At 44.2% G+C, this 24,699-nt stretch overlaps 1 protein-coding gene and 1 long non-coding RNA gene across 2 annotated transcripts; one reads left to right on the plus strand and one right to left on the minus strand.

Annotated features, from left to right (window-relative positions):
- Window positions 1-4,973: 4,973 nt before the first annotated feature.
- Window positions 4,974-6,979, plus strand: LOC129383248 (uncharacterized). Its single transcript, XR_011889932.1, has 2 exons — window positions 4,974-5,410; window positions 6,472-6,979. It is a non-coding gene; the product is annotated as an uncharacterized lncRNA (long non-coding RNA).
- An 11,028-nt stretch (window positions 6,980-18,007) lies between these two features.
- On the minus strand, window positions 18,008-24,367 carry LOC129383249 (uncharacterized). Its single transcript, XM_055067629.1, has 4 exons — window positions 24,184-24,367; window positions 22,683-22,738; window positions 21,343-21,477; window positions 18,008-18,097 (listed from the first exon to the last, which is right to left on the minus strand). Exons 1-4 carry the CDS (start codon window positions 24,320-24,322, stop codon window positions 18,035-18,037), a joined length of 393 nt encoding a protein of 130 aa, XP_054923604.1. The 5' UTR covers window positions 24,323-24,367; the 3' UTR covers window positions 18,008-18,034.
- Between the last annotated feature and the right edge of the window lie 332 nt (window positions 24,368-24,699).

Genomic DNA, 24,699 nt, shown 5'->3' on the forward strand with positions numbered 1-24,699 from the left:
AGCCTCAGGAAGTCCATTGCCCTGAGGATAGTGAGGGCTAGAGGCAATGTGCTTGAAGCGTAGTCTTGAGCGAAGAGTGAAAACCCAGTCGACGAAAACTGCGGGCCGCTGTCGAAAACCACTTCCTCAGGAATACCTTGGCGTGCAAAAAATGACTTGCAGTGGTTGACTACAGCTGCGGACGTAAGCTTCTCGAGCCGAGCCAGTTCAGGGTATCTGGAATAATAATCTATTGCTATCAACCCCCACTGGCTCTTATAGTGAAACAAGTCCATTGCAATGCGTTGCCAACGTCCTTCTGGAAATTCTGAACATTTTCGTGCCATTTTCCTGTTCTTGTTTCGACGCATTGCTGACATTGCTTCACTAGGGACGTGACCTCAGCTCCTATAGTAGGCCACCAGACACAATCTCTGGCTCGAGCAAATTTCTTTGTTATACCAAAGTGTCCTTCATGTAAGAGTCGTAGGAATTCGTTTTGGCAAGAGGCAGGGACGACAACTCGGGCAGCGTAGAGGAGTAAATCGTTCTCCAGAGTGAGCTCGTGTCGATGCTCGTAGAAGGGTTTTTGGTCCATTGGTAAATCTCTTGCTCCGCCGGCGAAATTGTGCACAAACAGGGTCTGTTTGTTGGGATGCTTTTAACCATTGAAAGCAGTGCTCCTTTATGGGAAAAGAGGTTTTCAAAGAGCATGCGAAAGATTCCACGTTTCCTTCGAGCTCTGTGTCTTCTGTTTTTGGCCAGAGAGGCGCTCTGGAAAGAGTGTCTGCGGCTAGAAGGTCTTTGCCTGGGACGTATGCAATCTCGTACTGGTATCGCATCATGTTCTTCTTTAGCCTTTGTAATCTGGGTGTCAGGTCGTCAAGGCTTTTCGAAGTGAAGATGGGAACGAACGGCTTATGGACCGTCTCCAGCTTGAACAGCTTGACGACAAGATAATCGCTGAACTTGTCACATGCCCAGACTAAAGCAAGAGCCTCTTTATCGATTTCAGCGCAACGCTTCTCGGTCTCTGAGAGTAATCGTGAAGCATAAGCGATGACAGAAATCTTGCCATTCGTTTTCTTCTGCCGGATTAATGCACCAAGTCAGAAGGAAGATGCATCTGCAGTCATGATCGTTTCTCTAGATGGATCGTAGACTCCAAGGACAGGGCGAGACGAGAGCACCGACTTTCATCTGTTGAACGCCTGCTGTTGTTGAGCATCCCAAGCAACCTCTTGCTTCTTTGACAGCAAAAGAGTAAGTGGTTGCGGGACTTCGGAGAGATTGGGAACGAATCTGGCGAGGTATGTTGTCTTTCCGAGAATTCTTCCAGCTCGGTCCTGTTTCTTCGGCTCTCCATTTTCATAATGGCTTCAGCTTTCTTCTCGTCAGGTCGTATGTCGTCTTGGTCTAATCAGTGTCCAAGGAACGTAAGGCGCTGGACCTTAAACAAGCATTTTGTTTCATTCAATGTCAGTCCAGCCTTGACGAGTATAGCTGCAGCACATTTCTGACTGTCTAATTGTGCTCATGCTCATTGGAACCCCAGATAAGGATGTTGTCCATTTGACAGAGAACCCTACTGACGCCTTGTAAAATGTATGACGTCTCTTTCTGGAAGTGGTCAGGAAGAAACGCAATTCCAAATGGTAACCGGTTGAAATAGAAGCGTCCAAAAGGTGAGATGAATGTGGTTAGCTTTTTGGAACCTTCACAAAGTGGAATTCACCAAAATCCAAAGTCAGCGTCCAGTTTGAAGAACTCCATGAAGAAGTCCGAGAGTGCGCTCCACGGAACAGATAGGATGTCATTCTCTCAAATCGTTGCGGTTCAGTTCTGTGAAGTCCGCGCAGATTCTCACGTTTCCGGGTGGCTTTGGGACGACTACCATTGGTGCACACCACTCCGTCGGCTCGCCAACAGGTGATATGACGCCGAGTTTCTGCATTCTTTGTAGTTCCAACTTTGTCCTTTCGTATAAAGGAATTGAGATGCGCGTCGTAGAGCTGAGCGCGAAAGGTTTCGCTCCTGCTTGCGGCTGAATTCGGTTTTCCTTATGCAGGTTGCCGAGTCCCTGAATCAGCGCTATAAGTTCTTCTTTCGGATTCACTTTCTCAGCAATGGTGTTTACAAATGTCAACATGCGGAGTTCTTTGATCGCTGGCTTGACTTAGCAACGCAGTGCGGACCTCATCTAAGACGTAAACGTGGACCGTGGACGTGGACCTTCCTCATTTTCTCACTTATCTCTAATAGATAAATATTGGTGCAACTTTCTTACCAACTAATGAACTTCATACCGAATGTTTATTGCTTTTGTTGTTATTTTCTCAATTTAGGTAACTTGTTTTTTATGTAATACGTGTTTTCTCTATGTTTTCAGCGCAAGTTCGGTCGCCCTCTTTGCCAACTTGGTCACTGAAAGCCCCTCACTACGCTGCCTCAGGCTACCTTCGACGCTCTGCGATCACCCACCGTGCATGATCGGCGTTCCCGTTTGCCAGCTTGCCGATCGCGAAGCCGCGCAATGCGTGACGTCCTGGGCCACGGCTCTGCAGACACCGCAATCTCTACTCAACCAGCTCTTCATTGACTTACCATGCCTTCTTCAACGCAGTCGCGGATAGCGACGCTCCGAGGGCGGTGATCGTCAACTCTTTGCCCTGCATCGATGGGCTCGATAGGGTCTGCACAACTATGCGGGAGCGAGGCCTGAGCGACCGAGTGGTCATCAAGGGGCACAACTGCACAAATTACAACAGCCCAAAGCAATTGCTGAAATGTGCGGAGATTAGCAGCACAACCATAAGTGTGAACCGGTTGCTGTTTCGCGAAGACGCGGGCGCGAAGTCAGTTACCTCAGCTCTGCAAATGGTCGGGGGCAGCGGTCACATAACATCGCTACGGGTTGAGTGTCGTCGCTTCAGCCGCGAAGCATTCTCCGCCTTGGCGGCATGTCTAAGGAACGCGTCCGCCCTCACTGATGTCGACATCAGGTTGGGGGTCTTTTCGACAGAAGAGGAACGCGCGGACGTGCACGCCGAACTGGTGTCAGCGCTGGCCTCTAACCTCAAGCTAGTCAATGTCAGCATCAAGGGCGCGCTGCTGTCCAGCGACGACTTGAACATACTCGCGACTGCTGCTAGCATGAGCACCCGCCTGACCGCATTCACCATGACTCCTGCCTGTGGTTTCGGTATCTGGAAATGGGAATCTTGTGAAAAGCGTTGTTGTCGCGATACTGAGTTGACCAAGAGGTCACAGGGAGCATTCAACTTCAAGAACATCGCACTATCGGACATCCTGGTATGGCTCAGTTTCTTCCCTTCGCGATCACAAAAAAGAAAGAATCTGGTGCGGCCGCAATATTCATATGGGGACGGATTATCATCGAAGCTATTTAAGCTGCATGCATTATAAAATCATCAGTTATATTTTTTTCACACGGCCCAGCACACTACGCTATCGCAAGCGCCACCGCACCTCCCCCGCATCTGCCGCAACCGTTGCTTGCAGCTGCGCCGGCAACTCATTCGCGCGTGATGTTATTACCGCAGAAGCGCAGGCCACGTGCACAGGTGCCATCGCTACACTCTTTCCCCTGTGATTATTCGTCAAACACGAGTTAAAACAAATAAAGCGTGCGAAGAACAATTTACTAGGCGAAGTGTACTTTATGCATATAGTAGAGAAGGATTGGAACGATATAGTTGGTCGTCCTCTCCGGCGCTTTGTAGTGGGTCGTCCTCTCCAGCGCTGTTGCTCGTGAAGGCCGCTCGCGCTCGGAGTCCCTGGTCTGCCTAGACTGTCACCGCTGCGATGCTCCTAGTCCGATCAAAACCCACATGAGAACGCATGCGGGGGATGCATATCGAGGCTATTTGTAAACATCTTCGCTGTTAAAAAGTTTAAGGAACTGCAGACAACGCACGAATAGGACTTGCGAAAGCATTTCCTGCGAAAATTACGCTACTTTTGTCGTAGTGTCTATGGGTGTAGCGGTCTGTTCAAACATTTTCTGACGTTGCACATTAATAATTTTAGACAGCATACTGAATAATAAGCGCCAAGAAACCCTAATGATATACGCAGCCCTTGCTGTGTTTACAAAAATGAGCGCTTAGAAAATTGGAGAGATAAACAACATCGAAAAAGGCGTCACGAAAGATTTTGAGGCTCAAGGTACTTATAGACCAAACCAAAAGTACTCCTCTTCCTTAAAATGGCAGCTCGACGATTGTAACACTGGAGTAATTCCCTCTAGTAATTGGGGTAGGAAACTCTAAGGGAAGTGCCGAATTCGACTTAGGAGTATACGGGGAGTGAATTCACTTGTCGTTTGCACTTACACTCTGTCGTACCTGTTCATTTTTATTGTTCTGTTCCCACCTGTTTATTCAGTGAATTACCCCGATAAGTTCCCCACATAATAGTGTCTTTTGTTCAGCATTGCCTTTACTTAATTATCTTTTCCAATTAGGTTGGTATAAAATGGGTTTTGAAAGCTTGAGTGCCGCGTACCAGTTAACTGCAAGAAAACTTTAGTTGTACACTTTACAGGTAAATTCTGCCCACTCTTTCCTAGACAGTCCACGAATGGTCCTTTTACGAACTGTTCTACATGTTCTTGTATATTTACTTTATTTACAGCGTTCGCCACTAGTATCGAATTTGTTCATGGCAGGACACTGCTTTTCTTACAGTACTAGACCGTTCATTGCAATGCACGGAATTATTTTTCCATTACACTAGCAAACTTTTAAGTTGACAGATGCTGACTATTGCAACCCATTGTGTTGGCCACACGGCAAATGCGACGCACTACTGTCTTCGACATCTGGCAGCGCGCAATTGTACCATGTCCGATGCTCGCGCCATCTGTACACAGGCAGTAGAAGAAGAAAAAAAAAAAGAATTGCACGAGATCTCACGCACCTGTGGAAATCGGTGTTCTGAGAAGTTCTCATGTACGCACTCAAATGTTAGTGCTCGACCTACGTTTAGGCCCATATATTTTGATTACATGCGGCTTTTTGCTTTTCTATTTTTTTTTTCTCAGCCGTGCAGCGTACTGCAGGCGTACAGGGACGCACAAACGCATGCTCGCTTCGTGCGTGATGGCGGCCACGTGATTATCTTGCTCTGCACTCTTTTCTTGCCGCCTGGCTTTCGTTTTCGAAGCCGGATACGTTCGCGTTCTTCAACACCTTTTTGCCCCAAAACGAAGAAGCCCCTGCCACGCGAGTGGTTCCTTTGGTGCCTGGAACGCGGCAAGATGTTTGTCGACGGCTTCTGCTGCTGCTTGAACATCGGCAAATGGAAACTGCGGAGGGGAGCTGGGGGCCTTGGGCGCCAGGTGAAAGCATGTAGGTTTCCTAGAATAGTTACCGGAGGCAACTCTGGCGCTGCGATCACGGGAATGATGGTACAGTTGATTTGTCTGATCTTCGTGCTTGTGCATTCAGACGTTCTTGCGACTTCGTTTATGACGCATTATCTGCCATCGTTGTGCTAAATTTCAGAGCAATCAACACATTTCTAAGTGCAGAGGACACAGCAATGCAGCGAACATACACAATTAATACTAATTGGAGTGGTTTAGCTTGTCCAGGCGGCGAAATCGAAACGCGCCGAGCGTCTCAACGCAATGACTTGTTTGCGAGGAACTTCTAAGGGCGTTCTATGGCTCTTGTCGCTGAACGCTTCCGTGGCGTAAGGGTTTCCAGTACCAGGCTTCTGTGCAATTTTATTAATGTGTCTTTAGTTTTTTTATTGCACAGTACTTCGTTAAAAAGTACCAGTTTACAATGTCGCGAAGCCGCTTGAAGCCAGAACGACGAAGTTTAGGCCAATCCACGTACTTCCCTTATAATTACCGCGCTCACCGAACCGCCCTGATTGTAGCTCCTGTAGACACTAGCGCCAAAGTTCCCTAGAATAATATTTATGTGAATCTCTATGGTTGAAAGCGCCACCTGCACCCGCTGCACCATCTATCAGCGAGCCCGTGAAGTGATCGCGGAGGCCATGGCGGAATGTGGCACCTGCATCGCTCGTGCGAGACAGGCCACAGGCGCACGGTGCAAAAGAGGGAGAGGAGGCAATTTTGTGCGCTCAGATATTGCAATTTCTCAACGAGTATATAATTTTTGTGCCCACAGAATGGTGGTCGTCTGCGATGATTGCTCTGCATGCATATTTCTGCATTTGAAGTATTATGGTGTTGCTCAGAATGCTTCGCTCACGTTGCTGTGACTTCTTATCGACTGTTTCCAAGATCACCTCACTTACAAGATAAGTATGAATGATGCAGTTAGTACATTGGCTGTTTGTAAGAGAGCTATTTTTCATTCCCTTATTTTTAGGAAACGTACGCTTCCACTTACGCGCACACTGTCAGGCGCTTCAGAAATTGCTACCATTTCAGGCTTATCGTAAGTTTTTCTTCTTTAAACACGACGTATTATCTGTTTTATTTTCATGCAGCAAGCGACCAGAAGGAATGCTTCCGCGGTGTCGGCCGCTGCACAGTTCGTGCTAGGCGAGCAAGATGACTTGGAAGGCGCGAATGCCATCGAGCTGATGCACGACCACCCACGCCTCCTCGAAATTGTGATGGAAGGTGCTGACGTCACTAAGACCGGAGCCAAGAAAATGATCAGCAACACCCTCCTGCGAGCCCACCGCTGTAGCCTTGACGAGTTCATGAGAATGGCAGGCGTCGTAAAGGAGAGGGTGGAGTGCCTTCGTCATCCCGACGACAGGCATCAGCTCACTGACATTGGCTACGACTGCTGGCTGCACATTCGCAGTTTCCTGAAGATAGGGGACGTTCTCAACATTTAGCCTGTATCGGTCAATGAAACCGTCTTATGGGATATTGAATGCGATTAGCGTAGCGTAAATAAAATACATAATATTCTTCTGAGTAGAGGTTTGCTTAGTCTCCGTATGAGTGATCCCCAAGGAATAAAATAAATGTTTTGTGAATGAGTCTGTGTGATTCCCGTTGGTCATTCCACTCCTTCATTTGGCTTCATGATGTACAGCCAAGTGGTAGATGAAATATATTTTATATGTGGGCTGCGTTAACACACGGACACATTGCGCAAACAGGTTATAATCTGCTCTGTTTGAACTAACGCACAATTGAAACGAGGATGAGCACAGGAGAAGATGGAATAGCAGTCGATTTAATCAAAGATGGAGGAGACATAATGCTTGAAAAACTGCCGGCTCTTTATATGAAGTGTCTATCGACTGAAAGGATTCCAGAAAACTGTAAGAACGGACATTAAACTAATCCTCAAAAAAGGAGACGTTAAAGAACTGAAAAATTATAGACCCATTAGCTTACTTTTAGTATCTCCTAAAAACATCTCCTAAAATATCCCAGTATTATATAAGTTATCTTACTAAAATAATATCCAATAGAATAAGGGCAACACTTTGGTCAACCAAGTGAACAGGCAGGCTTCAGGAAAGGATACTCTACAATAGATCACATCCATGTCATCAATCAGGTTATCGAGAAATCCGCAGAGTACAATAATTCTCTCTACATGGCTTTCATAGATTACGAAAAGGCATTCGATTCAGTAGAGATACCAGCAGTCATAGAGGCATTACGTAATCAAGGAGTACAGAATGCTTACGCAAATACCTTGGAAAATATCTACAGAGGTTCTAAAGCTACCTTAATTCTACACAAGAAAACTAGCAAGGTACCTGTAAAGAAAGGTGTCAGACAAGGAGACACAATCTCTCCAATGCTATTCACTGCGTGCTTAGAAGTATTCAAGCTATTAAACTGGGGAAGATTTAGCAGTAAGGATCAACGGCGAATATCTCAGCAGCCTTCGTTTTGCGATGACATTGTTCTATTCAGCAACAATGAAGACGAGTTAAAACAAATGATTGAGGACCAGAATAGAGAGAGTGCAAGAGTGGGGTTGAAGATTTATATGCAGAAGACCAAGATAATGATAAACAGCCGGCCAAAGGAACAAGAGTTCAGGATTGGCAGTCGGCCTCTAGAGTCGGTGAAGAAGTAAGTACGTTTACCTAGGTCAATTATTCACAGGGAACCAGGATCATGAGAAGGAAAGTCACAGACGAATAAAAATGGGAAATGGGAATAAAAATACGCCAGACATTGCTAGCTCCTGACTGGAAGTTTACCATTATCATTGAAAAGGAAGGTGTACAATCAGTGCATTTTAGTAGTGCTGACATATGGGGCAGAAACTTGAAGACTGATAAAGAAGCTTGAGAACAAGTTAAGGACCGCGCAAAGAGCAATGGAACAAAGATTGCTAGGCATAATGTTAAGAGACAGAAAGAGAGCGGTTTGGATCAGAGAGCAAACGGGTATAGCCGACGCTATAAATAACATTAAGAGAAAAAATGGAGCTGGCCAGGTCATGTAATGCGCCGGTTAGATAACCGTTGGACCATTAGGGTTACAGAATGGGTACCAAGAGAAGGAAAACAGTATCGAGGACGACAAAAGACTATGTGTAGCGATGAAATTGGGGAATTCGCGGGCGCTACTTGGAATCGGTTGGCGCAGGACAGGGGCAATTGGAGATCGCAGGGAGAGGCCTTCGTCCTGCAGGGGACATAAAACAGGCTGCTGCTGCTGATGATGACGACAATTTTTTGCACATGCCACACGTTATTGCACACGTCAAGAAAAACAAAACGAGACTATGGTACGTTACATGCCAAAACAAACATTATGACTGAAGGGCTTATCATAGTGCTGAAACCCCAATTATTTTGCTCCCCTGGGATTCCTCGAAAAGGTCGCTAAATTTAAGTACACGGGCATTCTAGCAGATCGCACGCATTTAAACGGGGCTGCCGTGGCCGGGGTCGAACCCGCGACCTAGTTCGTGCACCGCAGCGCAGGACCATGGTCTTCGCGCTACTGTAGCGGGCCATACATGTCCAATACAGATATCGAATAAAAGTTTGCGTGTGTACTGGGTGCGAAAATAAAGGGAGGAAGGTGGAAATCATCCCGGATTACAGCACGACATCATCCGAGTTTGGCACGTGCCAAACGTTGACGCACAACCTTGAAAAAACAGTGATTCAGAAACATAATGCTAGACAAAACAGTAAGCGATTATCATTTTAAAGCACGTGGGCTTTATGTCTTCATTCCTTTATTGTTGGCACTTTGTGGACCAACATATAATATGCCGCATGAAAGCGACTAAATAACTTGTTGAAATATGAATCATGTCATGAGCACGCGATTGTAGTTTCTTCATGTGTGTCAACTGTTCACACTACGCACATTAACTTCGCATTCTTGTCAAAAGAGTGTATAAATGAATATTTTTGTTGTTGCAGATGCGGGCCATTATTCTAGCTGTTTTATGCGAATGCCTTCCTTTGGCTCTTTCGTCCGTTTTGTTGCTTGGCTGCGGTCACTGGTGATCCAATCACGTGTGCAAAGAGGGCAATGGAACGCAGCTTCGTACAACGCAGGGGTCAGTTGAGGTCACACAACGGGTGCCTTCTAACCAAGGGGAAGCATTGACCATATTCAACGTCGAAGCAGTGTACACCCCTCTCAAACATTTCACCCCTCCCTACATTACACGCTACTGTCATCTTTCCTTGTGAACACGACTGAATGTGCACCTTTTGACGTGTGGGTCATTAACGAATTATTTACCTTCAAAACTTCGTTATTTTTTTACGCATGTTTGCATGCTTGCTCTTTTTCATTGACTTTTCACGGTTGTTTTCGTTGACTTTGACATGAGCCAGTGCATTTGCAGGTATTCTTGACCTCACTATATTTTTTTCTTCTTTTTACACGCGCAAGATCGTGAAATTTCTACTAACGTTTTTGTTTCCTGTCGCTCGCTTCTTTTTGCGTCAATAGCTGTAGAAACCGGAAAAAGGAAGAGTTCAATTAAACACCACAATGCCCGTCCTGCTATGTATAGCTTGCTGCTTCAGTTGAAATGACTCATGGGATATGAAGGGAAATAGAAAGAAAAGCATAAAAACTTTAGCCCTTGATACTTCTTGTAGCCGGTATCAGTTGCTTCTCTGTGTCTGTGTGCACATGTGTGTGTATATAGGAGACCTGCCGCAACCTTCAGGGCTTTTCATCGTTTGCGTTCGAAGGCCATAAAACCTAAATTATGTAAGAAACACTGGCAATCATCTGAGCATCCTGAAGACATTACTATTTAGCTTTTCTGGGAGCCACATTTTATTTAATTTATGGCGTATTAAAGGATCACGTTGGGTGAGAACATGTCGTTGTTTTGGCGTTCACGCCTTATCACTGTCTGCTGTGGCCCTTCAGCGGGCTGCGGAATGACTAGCAGCGCAGCGCACGACAGAGGGAGCCTTTTTGTTTGTATTTATTCCTTTTATTTTCGTGAATTGCCTTCCTTCATTTATAACACATTTATTGAGAAGGCAAAAAAAAAGAAGCAGCATATGGGATTCGTCCTTGAGCTCTTTTTTGCTTGAGCTGGTCGGCGCAAAGGATATTAGTTTTAAAGGACCTTAGGGCGAGTGATTAGACGCTTTTCTTGATAACCTATGCGCCAATGAATAACTTGCGTAGCTCTTCTCAAGTTGTAATTCGAACGTAAAACAGCGCTCCCCTCAAAAATTTTAGAGGGGTGGGTATTACGCAACCATTGGAAGAGGGTTCTTTTTCCTTTAGTTTCTAATTCGTCAATAAGGAAGGAATCCGAGTTAGAGCAAATTAGCCAGTCAAATTACCGGGTCCTATACATTCATATGGATCGTACGTCAGCAGGTACATTGGGCGCTAAGACAAGAGTGCGTCCGTCAGAATGTTTACCTCTTTTCGCTCGAGTTGCGAGACTACATTTACTGTAGCATTATTTGCAGGCACATACCCAGGATGTTTTTTTTTGGGGGGGGAGGGGCGGGGGGGAGGGGTGCCTTTACTAGTGCAAATGTGCGTAATGCCCACCATTCGCCCTAAAGTAGCGTACACCCGCAAAAGAGAAATGAAATAAGGTATATTTCACAGGTACGCCTGTGAGATACACCTCTCCTTTACTTGGCAAAGAAGGAACCACATCAAATGTACTCGTGCATGAAAGATGCGCAGGAAGAACACTGCCAAGAACAAGTTAACAAGCGAATGTGTAAAACAGATTTCTAGTAGTGTTTTTTGAATAAGCTCTGGAAGAATTACGCAGAAATATACTTGCGGAACAATCACAGTATTTTTTTGCATACCTCGTTTACTGCTCTACCAAGTGCCAAAACCGACTCGCGTTGTTATTTGGGAAGCTGCGTAACGACGCATGGCCACCAGTCCCGTACAACCACGTATAGAACGCAGGACGCGGCGGTTCTAGACGTACTGGGCCCACGGTGGAAGGTTTTAAAAACACCCAGATTAGAACAGCAGAAAAGTGGCGACTAAAAACGGTAGAAGCACCATTCAAAACAGACGGAATTCTTATTCTCCACTTCCGGCGGCATTTCCTCTACTTCCATTTGAAATAAGAAGATGTTGATCCCTAAATATTTTCCCAACCAGCTGTTAAATGTACTCATTTTCGCTTTCTTTCGCATTTCTCAACTCCTTGCGACTCTTGTTCCCAGTTGCAAATTTTGCACGATAAGTGCTGTACAATTAGAGAAAAAGCAGACAAAGTAACGGGTGACAGTTGAATTGCTGATGGGTTTAACGGTTATTGCAGGCTTTGATAATTGACGCTGAGTCGAATTATTTTATTTTACACCTTATCTAACCCATATCGCGTATCTGCCAGCGTTGCGGCGAGCCGTCACTCGAGGAAATAATGAAGCAAAAGGAAATGTTAAACCCAACTGGCGTTTTCTCCGGCCACAACTCGTTCCACGAGCATATAGACCAGCTGTCTACGAACCGAATCCCTTTCCTGGTCCCTGGATCAGTCTTAAGAAGGTCGAAATAACGAAGTAACAGCGATGCGCGCGACCGTTGAATAGATGTTGACAACTGAACGCATCTCGAGTTAATCACGCGGGCACCGAATCGATGAGAAAAGTGGCCGTCACATTCAGGGATGCCGATAACTACCACCATCCAAAAGGAGTGAAAAAGACAGCACAATGTTGACCGCCGAATAGCTGTCAAGTCTCAAGATTGATTTGGTGGCACTTTAGGAATGTGTGTGAGGAGTAGTGGCGTGGGTGGGGAGGGGGGGGGGGGGGGGGGTATGCAGCTTAACTTTTTTTTGGGGGGAGGGGGGGAGCGGGCCTGGGTACGTGCCTGATTCTCTGGTCATAAGACTTATGTCCAATGTCAGGAATCTAGCGGCGTGCTGTCACTTGTAACTGCCCTGCCTGGCGAAGCGAATCAACAATCCGAGTGTTTCCGCCGCCTACAAGAAACCAGCATTTGGAGGTGAGAAAAATCGATCCGCTCGTGTAGAGACAAGAAAGTGAATGTTGCACGTAAGCAGGTTCTTTGTGGGTGGGTGGGGGGTTAAGGAAATGTTTTGTAGATCATAAAGAAAGCCCATTGACTGCATACGCAAGAAGCGAGTACTGTCTTTGACTTTAGCTTCAATAAAAGTTCTTTTTTTCTCTTTGACGAGTACGAATCTGATTTGCATTGACATGCTACCGCAGCTGTCTTTGATACTAAAAAAGTTTCGGTGTAATAATCGGTGAGTATTCGCGGACGCAAGCAAAACTGCTACAGCAGCGCTATACGCGCGTCATCGACAGCACATGCGTAGAACGTTTCGCATGGTGGAAAGGTGCTCGAAACCCAGTGCTGTGGTGCATCTGGTATACAAAAATCTAAGCCCTTTGCACGCGAAGGCGTCGACAGGATAGAGGCGTTAGTGACGGCAAAACATGACCAACACATGATCCTCAGAGAAAGATGCAACTTCGTCACGAAACGTGATTTTTCATTTGTCTTGCTTTTGTGACAAAGAAGTAACATGGCCGAATATGGATAGAAGTGGGCGGCCCCAGTCGCGCAATGTTGCAACTGTGCATGGTTCTATAACGCCTGCCAAACAGAATTGAATATGTAGGACGCGTACATGACCCGCAAATCGCTTCACGTGGTCGCGCGTGCGGGCACTTTGTAGCTGCTATTACATAACTCACCAAACATCTGCACCGCATGGCGTACAAAAACTGCCTGCTATTTGTAGTTGCAGCCAAGTAAGATCTCCGTGTTTCCATCTTTGCCGTCAAGCAATTATAACTCAACCACTTGGCACGCAAAGAAGAATGCACCAAGAGAGAGAGAGAAACGAAGAGGGAAAGGTAGAGAGGCTAACCAAGGACGTGCCCGGTTGGCTACCCCACGCTTTGAGAGGGGAAAACGGGAAAGAACAGATAAGGAGAGCAGACAACAATAATAGTCATTCTTCTACATTTCTTGAAGTGCACTGGATTGTATGAACGCTTATGATGGAGAATAATGCACCAAGAATTCGCACAAGCTTTCCAATCTTTAGCGTGAATTCAAGTGAGACATGAATTACCTTGATGCATGGCGCGGTTACGATCAGTCCCAGGTTTTACTTATGCTATATACAAGGCTTGAAAAGAAAGTACGCTATGATCAAATGTACAAAACAACAAATCTCAGTCAGTGAGTATCCCCGTCCCTTTACACATATTGAAGTGTAATTTGGAGCGTTTCCTCACCCGAGTGTTTAATAGGTCTTAATGATGACTTATACAAGCACCGTTGGAGCATGACTGCTTTGACCCGTTTTGCACTATACCGCATAACGGCTGCAGCTTGTCTCGCAAGCACAGACAGCGCTCGCGGAGGCCACCAGCGTTCGCAATTAAATCTTCGTTACTGTCATGGACGAACGCAATAAACATGGAGACAATGTGACATCACGCCGTCAGCTTTCGAAAGCGGACTCTCCGTGGAGTCCTTCCTTTTGCTCTCTCCCTCGCACTATCGGCTCAGCACCTAATCACCGATGCTCAGCGTATATCGGGCTGCTAGTTTTACCATGTAAGGAAGCCCACGGTAAGCGAACTTTCTGTGTTAATTCACATACGTACCAAAGGCGTTGCCGCCAAGTATAAGTAGGATGTTATATCAACGCGGTCAAGGTTATGGCAGCGGGAACCTGGAAGAGTTTCTTAATGCTGGCATAGAACGCTAGAGCGAATGCACAATATTTGGACTAAAGAGCAACAACCTAAACATGTTATTATAAAATGAAGTTCCACTAACCTTTAAATTGAAGTAAAAACTGCTTTGAATTGGATTTATAGCAAAATGATTGCGCAAGTACATATTCCTGCTTATGCGCTGGGTGCTCTGGACAACATCTATCTTTCCGCGTATGTTGGTTGTCTCCACCGAAGATGCTATGGCCATTTTCTTCCACACGTGGGGTGTCTGGTTGTTTTCAGCGGCAACTTTCTTTCAGTGATCTGTTCTAATAACGGCGCACTGCACAACGCTGTAAAATAATTTACAACCTTAAAAGTGGAAAAGGGTGTAAATTTGTCTATAACGCACACCTTTAGGGTGTGATTTATATAACTGACACCCTGAGGACGTGAGTTAAAAACACATTTACACCTTTTTTTTTTTACTTTTAGACGGTGAAAATATTTTACAGTGAGGGCTGTGATTCAGGACGATAAACAATCTTCTTCCCTACTCAAAAATGTATGGTTGAATAACTGCATGTACACTTGAGCACGCTAGCTGAAGTGCATCGGACGCGAACAATGTTGTGCAGTTTCGCATGGTAATTTCTGTATCACCTTATCACTGCACTGAAGTGACAGCTTATTGTCATGTCAAGAGGACATACCTGGAAGCTTACGTCACGGCTGAAGAATGCGAAACGTGGAGAATCAATGGCAAGTGTAACTACACGCTGTGAAATGTTTGTGCGTCAGCCAGGATGACGTGATTTCTTATGGCAACTATAATTGGATGTCGTGAAAAGCCGTGGCGGCAGTGCAGTGGTTGTGCCAACGCGCTGCTCAAGCCGAGGCATCTGAGTTAAGCCCAGTTGTGAAGGGTGCTTTTCGATAAGGGTGAGATGCGGAGATGCTTCTGTAGGTTTCATGCTTCCAATTTTGAAGGTTTTTGGCCTTTCGGGAAAGAAACGTTCTGCAGGTGCGTGTTCTGCATTTCCTAATAAAAGGTCATTTATCAGTGTAGCAATCGTATGTGAGCCTCCTCTTCTCTCTTTCGCACCATTTGTTTGCTTGTTTGTTCTTCCGCTGCACTTCAACATGGTCAACCTATGACAACTCGTCCACCTATCTATTTTGATCATGCATATTTTATTCACTTGAGCGCAATTTCACCTTTCGTAGGTGATGATTTTTGCTTTTTTTTTTTGAGTACGTAAGTTTCCGTGCGTTGAATAACGCCTAACTATACCGGCAGCCACTAGTGTGTCTCTGTTATTCGCTGTTTTTAAGGACGAAGGTTCCGTCGAGCTTTTGATTGCTAGCCTTTTTTTTCTGCTCCCTGAATTTCTAAATGACGAAATGAAGAAATATTTATTTTCACAGAAATAACTACGAGAACCCAATTGACTTCCTTCGCCTTATCTCTTTTGAGTGAATGTTAAAGAACACTGCGTGGCCAAACTTAATCCGGAGCCTTCTCCAGCAGCCCCCCTCACAACGAACTGTGCAGTTTCTAGTCGCTAAGCACTTTAATTTCATAATAATCGTATGCTCATTTTCTTCGGCAGCCGTATCCCTCATTATACTTATAAATTAAAAGACCAATAAGAGTTAGTCCCCAGCAGATGACATATACATATAAGAAAAAGAGGTACTTACCCAAATGTATTCCAATTAAAACAGTTATTGTCATCAGCTTCATGTTGCATAGGACCTGTTAGCCGCTGACCGTAGCTTTATATCACGGAAAAAAGCGCTATATGCGGCAAGATTACTCACTGTAACAATGCAGTGCCTCCAATTTCATGTGACGTAGTTAGATTCGAGAAGTATACGCTAAGCAAAGGAACGTGAAAACGTACCAGAGCACGACTCGCAACTGCTTTATTTCTGCAGAATACGCGTACATATATATACCTTCAGTCAGCGCCGGCGCAAGAACATTCAAGCATCAAGTGCGGTAAGATAAGGAACTTCCTACAAACATGTTTCGCTTACGCACAAGCTACATTCCTCACTGATATAAAACGTTTGAATAATTTCCATATCTTTCGTATCATTGCTTCTGGCCAGACTCCGCACGTCAGAAAAGAATGGCAAGATGCGCAGGGGCAGACTGAAGGGATAAATGTACGCGTCTTCTTTAAAAATAAAGTACTTTTGAGTGGCGCTCAGTCTCATTATTTTCTCTTGTGTGCTGTGCATTGTTCTTTTCAATAGCCATAATGAATCGGTACAAACTCGCCGAACAAGTTCTCTTAAAAGGAATGGGGTTTACTACGAAAGTGATACACGCGAAGCATACCCTTTCATTTTTGCAAGACCCTGCAATGAACATTTTTAGCGCTCTTTTTCTTTTACTTTTTTCCCCTGTTTCTTCTTTTTTTGTTTTTGTTTGTGTGCTCGAAACTACAGTATGGTTCACCACTGAACAATTTTCCTATTTGCCTTATGCAATTCGTGACGGTTAGAGATGATACATATCATAGGACACGTTGATGAAATGACATCTGTATTTCCATATCATTTCTTAGAAATTCTTCTCGCCCTGCTGATACATGTGCATACTTATCAGTTGTCCTTGTAAATTAATTTTTCGCTTATATTTTATTTTGTTCTTCATTCACGCATAAATTTTGCATTAAAAACAGCTTGCTCGCAGACACAAATGATACCACCTGTGCAAAGAGGTCAATGGAAAGCAGCTTCCTTAAACTCAGGGGCCTGTGCAGGTGCAGGTGCCTTCTAACCAAGTGGAAGCATTGGCCATCTTCAAGGTCGGAGCAGCGGCAACCCCTGTCAAACCTGTCACCCCTCCCTACCTTACAGGGGCTACATCTGTCATCTGTCCTTGTGGACACGAGTCAATCTGCACGTGTTGACGTGTGGGTCATTCACAAACTGCTCACCCGTGTTGCTTTCCTTTAAGTTTTTTCTTTCTTTTTTTTTCACGCAGGTTTGCATTTACGTTTTTTTTGTTGTTGATTTTCACGAGTTGTTTTCGTTGACTTTGACATTTGTCAGTGCCCGTTGTGGTATTCTTGACACCGCTACGTTTTTTCTTTTCTTCTTTATGTTTTTTTACACGCGCAAGAACGTAAAATTTGTATTCACGTTCTTGTTTCCTCTCGCTCGTTTTTCTCTTCTTACCGAGAAAATGTATAGACTGAGCTCTCCGAGTTCCAGTCATACTCTTGATGACATTATTCATTCATTACCAAACAAAATGCTGTGAATCATGCGAACAAAATTCAGAATATTATCTAATACACGTCAGCTGTTAATAGAATAGTGCAATATTTTCATAGGAGTGCTTCATTTACGATGTCTTGCTTGATATTGTAATTCAGTATGCGCCTTTGCGTGTGTGTGGCTGTTGTTGGCGAATGCTCCAGATTGTGCCACTGTGACATAATAGGTGCAGATATAAATGCAGCTAGGTGGGTGCCGTACAAGTCTCTGTAGGCCCCACTCATCACCGTTCTTTCCTCGACAAGCATTAGACATTGTCTTATATAGTGTTCGTGACATCGAAGCCTACACATCTTGCACTTCGCCTCCACCTGATATGGCGCTTGCATTTCGGCTTGGCATGTATAAGCTGTGTAGTGAACCCAAAGGTTGTGTGAGAATGAAGTTTCACACTGCACATAATGGAATAAGCGAAATTATGTGCATTGCCGTTGGTTTCGAAGCTTTTAGTTAACCGCATCATTAAAGCGTAATTCCCATAGATTCTATCATGTGTTCTGCATCAGCATATTCTTTTTCTTTGTGGTTATACAAAACACGTGAAGAAGCGTCATCTGATAAGTTTCTACAGCGACGGGTTCATTACCGCGTTGTGCATAATAAATGAATATTTTTTTCTTTTATTCCTCATAAAAAACATAGCCTATGTCAGTTTCATGATGAAAGGCTCGGTCAATATGTGGTAGGCAGCTTCGACCATAAGAACCTGCGCATAAAGAAAAAGAATAAGTCGCCAAATAATTGCAGTAGCAGAAGTTACATACAAAGCGAACACGAAAAACGAAATTGTGAACTTCTGTTTGCTTAAGAGCGGCAGTCACATGGAGTCTTGCTGTCTCAGTTTGACTCGCACTTTCGCTTTGTGATTGTTACGGCATAAAAACCATAGTACTTAGCTCTTACCCAACTATAGATACAGAGATTTAATTGCCTATTTTTCCTTTAGGTGGGCCAAAAGCGCCCGTGTCCCGTGCATATAGGGGGCACGTTAAAGATCCCCAGGTGGTGGAAATTTCCGGAGTCACACACGACGGCCGCCGCATACCTCATAACCATTTTGTGGCTGTGGCTCGTAACGCCACAGAAATAACAAAACAAGCTCATTAAGCGAATTGGTGAGGAAGGTTGTAAAATAATTAGTTTACGAATAACGGGAAGGGGCAACTGAAGAGGGTCTTGCGAAAAAGAAAGACACTAGTAGACTGATTATGCGCTTCATTTGGTGTCCCATAGCGGCCACGGAGTGCTTTATTGCCAAATAAAAAGAGGTTTTCTAAGTGAAATGTAATTTATGCCCAATGCCACAAAGTATGAAGGCCGTCATTCCACTCCTCCATTTCGCTTTGTGATGTGCAGCCTGAGTACATATGTATTCCACATGGGCTGCATAACGCACGGACATTTTGCACGAATAGGTTACTTCTGCTCTGTGCGAACTAACGCACAATTTTTTTTAATTTAGCCCGTGTTCCTGCAAACACCCTCATGTTCAAAACCTCCGCAGGTGTTATTTCATACGACAAGAAAACCAAACCCAAACTATGGCATGTTACGTTCCAAAACCAACATCATGACTAAACGGCACATCATAATGCGGAAATCCAGATTATTTTTTCACCTGGGATTCATTAAAAAGGCCGCTAAATTGAAGTGCAAGGGCATTTTAGCAGGTCGCACTCATCGAAACGGGACTGCTGTGACCTGGGCCGAACCCGCGACCTAGTTCTTGCTCGGCTGCGCAAGGCCATGGCCTCTGGGCTACGGTAGCTGGCCGCATATGCCAATACAAATGCCGAATAAAAGTTTGCGTGTGTGCAGGAGGCGAAAATAAATGGAGGAACGTGGAAATCATCTCTGATTACAGCATGACGTCATCCGAGTTTGGCACGTGCCAAGCGTTGATGTACCATTGAAAAAACTGATTCAGGAGCACAACGCTAGACAAAACCGTAAGCGATTCTTATTGTAAAGCACCTGGGCTTTATGTCTTTATTACTTTATTGCTTACACTTTGTGGACCCACATATAGTTTGCCGCGTGAAAGCGACTAAAACACTTATTGATCATATCACGAGAAGCCAAGACACCAAGAAAAACATAGGGGAAATTACTTGTACTTCCTAATCGAATTAAAGAAAGGATAAATAATGGCAATGAAAGTGGGTGAAAAAACAACTTGCCGCCGGAGGGGGGGGGGGGGAGGCACGATCCCACGTCTGCGCATTACGCGTAATGCGAGAACGTGGGATCGTGTCCCACCGGCGACAAGTTGTTGGCTCGCTCATTCAATCGTTCGTTAGTTCAAGCAGCCTGTTATAGCTTATATAGAAATCATCATCGATGGTTTCCTGAAATATTTTTTTTTCATGTCGATCGTGAAATGTGTTTTTGGAGTTAAATTCCGTAAGCTGTACACATTATTCGCTGAAAGATTTTATGGCTTTGTTAAGATATTAGTCTTAGGGGGCCAAATACGAAAGCTAAGTGGGCAGTGGCATCGTTCCAATTCTCGCGTAGCCGACAAAAGAGACAGTTTTGGGAAGGCATCATCGAAGTAAAAAAACAATGCGGGCTATGTTGCTGTCCAACCAAGATGGCGGCAGAGCAGGAGGCATGAAAACTCGACCAGAAACCCGACGAGTTCATGATTTTTTATGCGCCTTATGTAAACAGCGTCGTGTTTTTCATAGCTTCGTAAAATCAAAGCGTTAAAATACAGCGACAATATGTGGTTCGCTTAGCTTTATTTTTTTTTGTAGACGCGAGATGACGTCACGTCGTGGAGACTTCTTCCAGACGGTTCAAGATATATTCCATTAATCGGGCTAGAAGCTATCGCCTTACCTCTCTACGCAGACTATCCCAGAATTAAAACACAGCCTATACAAGGAATTGAAACACACTTTATTACAGTGCAGTCAGTTTTTTAAGCCATATAGAGCATTCTTAAATTGCGTGTGGCAGATCGCATGATTTTGGAGATTGAGTCGGATTACCCAGAGAGGCGGACATTATTTGCAGGAAACACTGAAACGCAAAGTCAGCTAACTATAAAAAATTGTCCAATCAACTTCGGCAGTAATTAGCTCCATATTGCAATTTCCAAAGTAAAGCCAGTGACTTCGCAACGCGTATACTTGCGACCAATTTCCAGAATGACACCAGGTTCGATATAATAATTCCTAAAGTGCTCAACAAAATCCATGGGCATTCGGGACACCTTTCTGCTTCATTGCGTAAAAGGGGAGCGTTGTAAAAAAGTAAATGAAAAATGTTGCATTTGTTCCCAAAGTTTCAAGGCGCATATCTGGAAACCCGTGAAATCCTTAGAAGTCGTTCTATATGCTTTGAAAACTCAGCAGTTACAACTCGAAAATTACTGCATACCCATAAAGTAAATAATTAAAAATGTATTATTGCATTCTCAGTAGTTAGTTGGTTGTGAATGTTGTCGCAGGTTTGAGAAATTCAGCTCAAGGACTACAAGTATACGCTGTTTGCCACATGCGAGTCTCGAAAAATTCTGCATGTCTAAAGAAAAAGCGCCGTGCCCTGTTGATCCGCACACCCGAACACTAACGCTTAGGCTATTAGGCTTAGTGCCTGCCGTACCACATTTACAAATGTCCAAATGCTTGAAATATTACGAATATAATTATTTCTCCTGGTTACCTCACAGTAGACTGCATCCACTTACATCTTTAACGCGTACCAGGAGCGACTTCGGTATGGTCTGTGTCCCAATGATATACCTATAGTGTCGACGTAGATACCTTACCAGAAATGTGGCGCAGCAAAAGACGAGGAACGATATAAGCAACATAGAGAGGCATAAACAGTCGTGCGCCCTGTGTCTATCTTGTTCCTGCCTTTCTTCTTTTGCAGCGCTACAATTCTGGTAGTCAATCTCGGAAGAACTAGCCTATAGCGACGTGTTTTATGTGCGTATACCTGTTTGTTAACGTTGAAACTCAATTCCTTGCCGTTGAACTCCACCCTAGACGGAGCGCCGGCGAGACCGAGCACGGTGATCTTGCGCAGGACGTCCCTGTAGTCACACGGTGAGCAGTAGCCCGCAAGAAAGTTCTGCGAGAGAAAAGCTCCGCACGCTGCAGCCTCAAATGGGTTCTTGCCGGGGTAGTCCGCGTATTACATTGACGTTCGCCATTTTTTTGTTACGTTTTTGGACACAAATACATTTCACATACGATGAACAAGACAGGACAACTATACTGTACTTCCAGCCGAAGTTCATTTTAGACTTGCGCATAATACGTTTATATACCACATGCATATATTGCTATATGCGAGTAGGACATTTCTCGGCAAGATAGCACGCGCACTGTAAATATGAAGTAATGTCTGAGGTCAAAGTGTTGTATTTTCGTAATAAGCAATATGCAGGTGGTTTATACCTTATGGAGATAGCTGGTATTCTACAGCTGACACTTGTAGAGGGAAAAAGAAAGGAGCTGGTTAGGCGAAGTAATGCGTAGGGTAGATAACCGGTGGAACGTTAGAGTTGGACAATAGGCTTCAAGGAAAGGGAAGGAAATTAGGCGGGGCGATGCAATGACGCAATTTGCAGGCGCAAGTCGGAATCCGCGAGAGCGAGAAAGGGGTAATTGGAAATCGCTGGGGGATGGCTTTGTTCTGCAGAGGTCATAAAAATCGGATGCTGCGGCTGCTGTTGATAATGATGATGAAGACGACGATGTACCTTCCAGTCAGCTCCTCCCTGTATACTCGATCTGTCGCGCTAGTGCAAAGACGCATGTATTGGCGCTACTGCAGTATATTATATATATATATATATATATATATATATATATATATATATATATATATATATATATATATATATATATATATATATATATATATACATATATATATGGAGAGAGAGAGAGAGAGAGAGAGAGAGAGGACAAAATGCCGCAGTGCAGGGAGCTCTCGTTATAAAGGCCTGTAAAGCAAGTATGGGAAAAAAAACTGCAGTTGGTTTTAGCACCCGTCCTCTCTCTTCTTTTCTACGTCACTTGTATCCTGCCTACACGCACCGTTTATGCGTGGGAGTTTGTCAGTTTGAAACGCTAAGCTGACGCTTCTATCAGTCTAAAATGAATCAGTGATGTTTCTCTGAACACTGCCGTCATCTGTACTGCCTGGTAATTTTTTTCATGTTGCTGCATTGAACACTAAAATCTCTGGGCAACGGCTGATTTCTTTTTTTAATTTCTTTTTTTGACCACTCGCGTTGTTCGTTTAGTAGCTGACTAATGTTCACTTACTCTTGAATAGAAGAAGTTGAAATGCGTGTACTGCCCATTCAGGTGAGGGTTAGGAGCTGAAACAAGAGCAACAATATAGAGAGATGTAATAAAGAAAAGCTGGTCGCCGCAAGCCGGCGTGCTACATTAACGTACTAGGTACACCGTTCGAATAAGCATATTACTAAGAAAGTAATGAGTCCGTATAGGATGTACTTGAATGTTTCGGTAAAGAGCAGATAAACGCTTTCTGTAATTAACTTGGAGGCCAGTGTAGCGCGAAAGCGGTCGTGTAATTAACACATTTTCTATGCGCAGACCCCCAATTATTCAAAATTAATCTTGACCCACCACATCTTAGCAGCTAGGGCCAATGAGGCACCGCTGAGCTCAAGGTCGCTGGTGCGACAGCTACAGGGCGAGGCTCAATCAGATGACGAAGTTCTTTCTTTCTTTCTTTCTTTCTTTCTTTCTTTCTTTGTTCTTTCTTTTTTAATAATATTTCTTTTGTTTGATAGCGTCCTGAACACAGGGAAGGAAGTTAATTGATTCCCGTCTGTGTGTTGTACTAAAATTAGGTAAAATGCTTAACTGAGTGATCTGTCGTGTGTTCATGCCTTATCACTATGTTGTTGAGTTGCGAACTACAACTATTGTTCCTACTTCGTATTTATTGCTGACAATTCTATAGGCAAAGGCTGATGTCCCTGTATATTTTTTATTGTTCTGCATTTTTCGATTGATCTGCTTGGGCCCGAATAGGGCCTGCAGTATTTGTAAATAAATAAATAAATAAATAAATAAATAAATAAATAAATAATCTGGAGTCCTTCAGTTCAGTGGCTCCAGTAGTATGTTTTTTTGCCTTCGAACGTTAAACCCAATCAATAAATCAGTCAGTGACCTCTGCAGCTCTGCGAGAATTATGCGATCTTACGAAAAAAAATGGAATACTGTAATCTTGCTAAAAAAGTTACTGCTTGAGAACTAGCACAGAAGCGCATGGCATTTCACTGTCGCAGTCATGTCCAGCAGCTCCTTGCATTTAGGAATGCCAGCTCCTTACACTTGACTGCTGATTGCGATGACAGCTGTAAACATGTCATCGCAATCAAGGCAGATGCAATGGCGGTCCTACGGGATTGCAGTGTGGACGGGAATTGCAGGAAGTATAGGGCACTTGGATTTCTGACTCCCGGCGCAAAGACAAAATCCTGAAGACATAAATATAAGGACTAGTGTCGTCTCTGTCACGGTTATCGAATCTGAACGGAAGCGCGTGTAGGATGGAAACATAACTTTAATGGCGGTATGTGCAACTTACCGCAGATATTGAGGACATATTTCTCGAAGCAAGTGTTAAGGCTCAGGGCCTCTAACAAAGTAATTAATTTCGCACTGTCACTAGCATCAATTTTGAAGTGATATATTCATTGATTGATTAATTAAGATTTAAATACCACACTTTGTTTCATTGCTCTATGAATCGGTGAACACCGACGCTCTGCAAACACAAATTTACCTTCATTTTCTGATGACGCCGCAATGAGATCTCCGTAGGCGGAACCCGCAGCGTCTAGACAAACGGTGAGCTCCAGAAAACTGGTGGCCGCTAACGCTTTGTCCTTCGCCCTTTCTTGAAATCTGCGTTTACGCAACATATTATTATTAATATTAGTATTAATCAAGTCAAGTAAGCGTCGTATGTAATTTTTTTTTAAGATTCAGTGCCCTTCCACACTGTGAAGAAGGATGACCAGCGAAGCTTTATATTTGGGCGCCTTAATGGCAAAATGCACCTCTGCCGCGGGTCAGCCCGGTATTGCACTATCTGCGGTATCTTTTTTTCTACACGTGGACACGATAGTGGGGAAAGTAGCCCTCAACAGCTTCGCTCTAAAAGAACATGTAACAGTACTTTCTTTTCTTGATTCTAAACGCATTGTTGAAAAGCGCAACCTGAGTCACAGGCAGCGCTCTTTGAAACGACGTAACACAGAATGAACAAACACAATAAAAAAAGAAGCAAGAAGAAGGA

This window comes from Dermacentor andersoni, chromosome 8 (genome assembly GCF_023375885.2).
Source record: "Dermacentor andersoni chromosome 8, qqDerAnde1_hic_scaffold, whole genome shotgun sequence".
Taxonomy (NCBI): Eukaryota; Metazoa; Arthropoda; class Arachnida; order Ixodida; family Ixodidae; genus Dermacentor; species Dermacentor andersoni.

What these genes read in the sequence shown, in the direction of transcription:
- LOC129383249 (XM_055067629.1), bottom strand. Translation starts at nt 24,322, where the DNA reads ATGTTGCGTAAACGCAGATTTCAAGAAAGGGCGAAGGACAAAGCGTTA. An exon ending in GGCGTCATCAGAAAATGAAG is followed by an intron (nt 22,739 to 24,183) that starts GTAAATTTGTGT and finishes CTCTTGTTTCAG; the next exon opens with CTCCTAACCCTCACCTGAAT. An exon ending in TCAACTTCTTCTATTCAAGA is followed by an intron (nt 21,478 to 22,682) that starts GTAAGTGAACAT and finishes TTTCTCTCGCAG; the next exon opens with AACTTTCTTGCGGGCTACTG.